The sequence below is a fragment of the Gossypium hirsutum genome, chromosome D03 (genome assembly GCF_007990345.1).
Source record: "Gossypium hirsutum isolate 1008001.06 chromosome D03, Gossypium_hirsutum_v2.1, whole genome shotgun sequence".
Taxonomy (NCBI): domain Eukaryota; kingdom Viridiplantae; phylum Streptophyta; class Magnoliopsida; order Malvales; family Malvaceae; genus Gossypium; species Gossypium hirsutum.
Genome location: NC_053439.1, coordinates 28074553 through 28079702, shown reverse-complemented (window position 1 = coordinate 28079702; position 5150 = coordinate 28074553). Strand labels below are relative to the sequence as shown.

At 38.1% G+C, this 5150-nt stretch overlaps 1 protein-coding gene across 1 annotated transcript; it reads right to left on the bottom strand.

Moving 5' to 3' along the window:
* Window positions 1–411: 411 nt before the first annotated feature.
* On the bottom strand, window positions 412–3645 carry LOC107950709 (cation/H(+) antiporter 19). The gene is made up of 3 exons (XM_016885627.2): window positions 3255–3645; window positions 1958–2959; window positions 412–1860 (listed from the first exon to the last, which is right to left on the bottom strand). The coding sequence occupies exons 1-3, from the start codon at window positions 3456–3458 to the stop codon at window positions 673–675; spliced, it is 2394 nt and encodes a 797-aa protein (XP_016741116.2). The 5' UTR covers window positions 3459–3645; the 3' UTR covers window positions 412–672.
* Between the last annotated feature and the right edge of the window lie 1505 nt (window positions 3646–5150).

Here is a 5150-nt window from a genome sequence, read left to right as displayed (position 1 = left end):
GCTTCAAATAGATGGGCTTCTTCATGGGTTCCACGTGTCCGGGCAGTTCAAGTGGGTTAAATGAGACCCATTTAAGAAGTTGACATCTATTGGACGTTCTGTGTGCAATGATGACAGACTATGATCTACGGCCCGTGACACAACCACATTGTTCTAACTCAAGATAAAGACATTGTATCTTAGAAATAATGTTACCTGATTATCCTAAAAAACAGTGAGAGAATAAAGTATTATTAAGACAATTTCTACTAATCGTCTTACCTTTATTAACTATATTTTTTTTACAATTTCCGGATACAATCCAATTTTTCATACAAAACAACCTTACCACAAGATTTGTAATGCCAAACAAGTAATGCAATATCATAAACAAATTTTTTTAAAAAATTTGTTTGATGTACCAAAATAATGTCGATAAATTATTGTTTTATCTTTTGTCCTTTTACTATTCATTTTCCAACCACAATAATCGCAATGATCGACTGCACTTTTATGATAAAGTATTCCTAATAAAATGTGGGACACATAATCGTAGCCTGTCGGATACAATCATAACAACCATTATTGAAGAGCCAATGTAACTGAACGTATAGTTGACCTTTTCTCTCTCCCTAAGATTTATTTCTCACCATCGAGGAAGGAATCTATCAAAGGAATTGGAGCTTGAATCTCTCATACACCATTTGACATTGTTTTATTTGAAGCCTCATTGATGTCATCGAGAGGCTTTTCCATGGCGTTTATGGAAGGGTCATATTGTTGGATAACCAAAATGGATGAAGTAGTGGAGAAATCCGACGAGGCTAAATAGCTCCCGACATGACCTAGTTCAGGACAATCCGAACTCCTGTCCGACAAAGGCATTGCCGGAGACGTTCTTCCTACCAAAAACAGTGTAGAGTTGCTCATTGATCTCAAAGCTGCGATTACGTCTTCTCTGCTTCCCATTGCTATCGCTTCATGTTTTACAGACTCACTGCTTTTGCTTAAATTAAGGAACTCCGAGAAAATCTCGTTGTCTTTCTTGGATTCTGCTCCCATATCAGCCTTGGGAGGATTAAGTGCTGTTTCAGGTTTGGGTGTAAATTTAAGAAGGGTGAGCTTGATTCCAGGATGCTCAGCCATCCTCATTCCATATGCAAGTGCTTCACGATCATCTTGGCTGCCGAAGAAAGGAACCACCACTGAGTACGACACTTCACTGGCGACGACTTGGGTGGTGCCACCCAGGCCACGGTCTACAAGGATTCCGACCGAGCAAGGGGCATGTCGGAGGACACGTTGGTTGACTAGATGGAATGAGTGTCCTAAAGATTCCATTGTTCCATCTACTCTTTGGTGTTTATGGAATGGCATGATAATCAGGGCAGCTCGCTTTCGGTCCGCACTGGTGCAAATATCCTCATGTATGCTATTCAATGGTGAGATTGCAGTCATCGGGCGGATAACGACGCTTCTTAGCTGCTGATAGGCCTCGAATGCAATCACCATTTGATTTTGATCCCCAGGTTTCTTGTTCCAAAAGGGTAGTCCATTTTTGCGTGCCTTGTGGATCATTGAAATGGCCGATGATCGTTCGGAGAGTTCCATAAGATGCATAGCGTAAATGCAGAGTTGTCCCTTCTTCCTTGTCCCTCGAGACGATTCAATCAGATTGATCAGCGTTGGGATGTTACGAGTACTATGGAAACATGCCAGGACTCGAAGTTCGCTATCGAGGTCTTGTCGCTGAATCTTTCGATTTTTGTAGGGCTTTCCCTTTCTAGCAGGCTTGTATACCGCCATCACAATCGGTGTTGTGATGAAGGTTGTAAATAATGCCATTAGAACTAAGATAGCGAAAGTTTGGTCGTTTAGCACCTGCGATCGAAATATGCGCACCTTTAGCTGCATTCGAGATAATTTAATACCTATGTTGCGGAGCATTTTCAAGACACTAATTTCGACTATATATTACCTTGCGGTCCTTGCCGATATTGAGAACAATGAGTTCCACCAGACCTTTAGTATTCATGAGGACTCCAAGTGCCAAAGCTTCGATGAAAGGTACCTTGAACAGCATTGCTAAAACAACTGTGCCAACAATCTTCCCGAAACAAGCAGTGAATATAACAAGCACTAGCAAACCCCATGATTGGGAACCTTCTATAGTTGCAACATTGGTTTTCAATCCACTAGATGCAAAGTAAAGAGGCAAGAAAAGCCCCGAAACTAGATCTTCGATCTTTTCTATCAACACGCCAGCAAAAGGACCGTCTTTCGGTATTATTATGCCGACCACAAAAGCCCCAAAGAGTGCATGAATACCTATTATATCCGTGATTAAACCTGCAGCCAGTACTATTGATAGTGTAATACAAATATACAGCTCCTTCACTGGCTCGCCCTCGGGGGATCGCCTAGCCATCACTGAAAGTATCGGTTTCAATACAAAAATGGAAAACACAATGAAAGCTGTTCCACAAAGTAGCACCCATACAGAGACAAGGTAAGAGCTGTCGGATCCCGAGAGTGCAATAGCGAGTGCAAGAAGTATCCAGGCAACGACGTCATTGACAGCTGCTGCGGACATTGCAATCCGGCCCACATCAGTCGTTAGAAGCTTGAGTTCGGCAAGAATACGAGCGAGGACCGGAAAGGCCGTTATAGAGAGAGCAACCCCCATGAAAACAAGGAAAACTATGTTGCTAACTCCTTTGTTCACGGTGGAACGAAGAACAACCGATGCACCAATGCCTAAAATAAATGGAAGACTGATCCCTGCAACGGCTATTATTAAGGAATTGGTGCCTGTGCGACGAATTGCTCGAATGTCGAGTTCGAGTCCCACCAAAAACAAGAAGTAAAGCAGCCCAATGTTGGCTAAAGTGTCCAACACCGTCATGCTTTTCTTGGGGAAAATTATGTCCAAAAACTTCTGGTATCTTCCCAAGGCTGAAGGACCAAGCAAAATTCCTCCCTGGATACATTCTCATTACTTAGATAACGAATGTTTCCTCAATATAAATAACACGTAAGCTCAATTTGTTTAGTTATACAAAACTTCTTGGGAACTTAAATATATAGAAGTTGGATAATAAGTTGTCAGTTTTATACTTTTCAGGACAGGTAATTAACTAATCAAACAATTTAACATGGTATTCATACCCTTTTTGCCCATCTCATTCATATTTGAGCTCACGTATAAATTACTTAATTATTGAGCGGGTTTTTTCGATATAATACCAAGCAAAAGTAAGGTAAAAATGACTTACGATGATCTCTGCAATGACTCTAGGTTGCCTTAAAGGTCGAAGAAGGAAAGCAAGGAGTCTGGTAAAACTGACCACCAGAATTATCTGAACAATGAGCAATGGGAGAGCAAAATCGAGTGGGTTTTCTTTCTGAAAAGCTCCATTGGACGTTGCCTTCATCGGTGCCGAGCACACAGGGGCAGTCGGGGCAGCGTTGGTAGCCATTTTTGAACCATACAAATAACAATTCCTCTAACAAGGAGCAAAGACAACTATGAATGAAACTCAAAGGCCTACGCCTCTACTTAATTCCTTTGACTTACTAGGCTTAGATGCATGAGAATTTTAAATCTTTTTTGGCCAATGGAATCGAACTGCAAAGACAAATCTCTACTTGTTTTAAACGGCAAGTGAAAAGAATAGTTGAGTTGCTGTAGTTATAGGCAATTTAGTAATGCTACAAAAACTGTTAATGTAAAAAAAGACATGGGAACCTGATCAACCGGCTAGGTAAAGGGGGTTGTTTAAGGAGATTAAAACACTTTAATGATGTTTATGCCATGGAAAAAACGACTCCTTTGCCTACCTTTTTCCCGTTTCGTTCTCAGATAAATATGGCAAAGAAATGCAACTTTGAATAGTATTAATTTCTATTTATAGTTCACTAGTATCAGGATATATTATACTATGTTATATCATATTATTCATATCGCCTTCATCTAAGCTTGTTAAGCATTTCGAGAATTTCTTCTTAATTTCTCATTTTATACTGACCACAGACTAGATCATTTAAAAAATTAATAAAAATAACAGGCTGCTGAGAGTTTAAAAGTTTTTGGACAATGGCAGATTAGGATCAGGTCTGGTAAACTTGAAGACATTACATGAGGAAATAACTATAATGGGACCCCGAAAAAATTGAAAACGATAATACACAAAATTGTCAAAAAGTAGTAAAATATCGAATGTAACACGCTTGGTTATGGCAGTGAAAAATAACGTAAATAAGACACATAAATTATTAGGTCTATTTCCTGAATAAAAGAAAATATTGTGATTCAAATTGTAATTTGGTATAGTGTATTTTAGAAATAAATTACGTAAATTCAAGTTCTCAAAGCTCAAACTTAATAATGTAGCAAAATTAATCTTGCCTCTAATTTTTTTTTTTACATAATTAAGTATCCAAAATGGAATATGAAGATTAAATTCTGTAAAACTGATCAGATTTGCATTTCGCAAATTTATTCTTTATACTGTTATATAATATTTTTGTTGAGCTATTGGTTTGCGCAATGCCTCGTGCTTTGTTCATTACGGGTACCCCTGCGACAGGAAAGTATCACATACCATTTTTGGTGTTGCATCAAAATTCATGACTTGTGAATGTTATTGATTGTGGAAGTATGATATTATCATCCATTTGATGCAATATATTTTGAAGGTTACATCGAATTGAGTTAAGCAATCAAATCCTTTGAAATAAAAAGATTGGATCGGGATTGCATTGAAAATTTATTTTTAAAGTTCCTACATTATTTTGGACTTTATTAATATATTGTGTATGTTATTTTAGCAATATTTTTTTAGGAGAATTGATTGTACTTGATCTAATATAATACTAAGTTCCAAACTCTAATATTTTCGAAGAGGCTTGTATATGTTTGGTATTGAGAGTTATGCAGCGCTTATCTGTTCTTTGAGGAACTTGTAATTGAAAGTGCATTAAAAGTGTAAACATGTTTGTTTCTTGGTTACAACCTAAGTTTTTTGGGGGAAAACTTAGAGGTGGGTAATCTAGGACTAAAACGAGTAAGTGAATAAAGTCTAGATGCACATGACAACAAAGAAAATAGAGATGATGCGATCCCAAGGTAGAATTTTGATAATTTGTGGCCAAATAACTATCAATTTGGT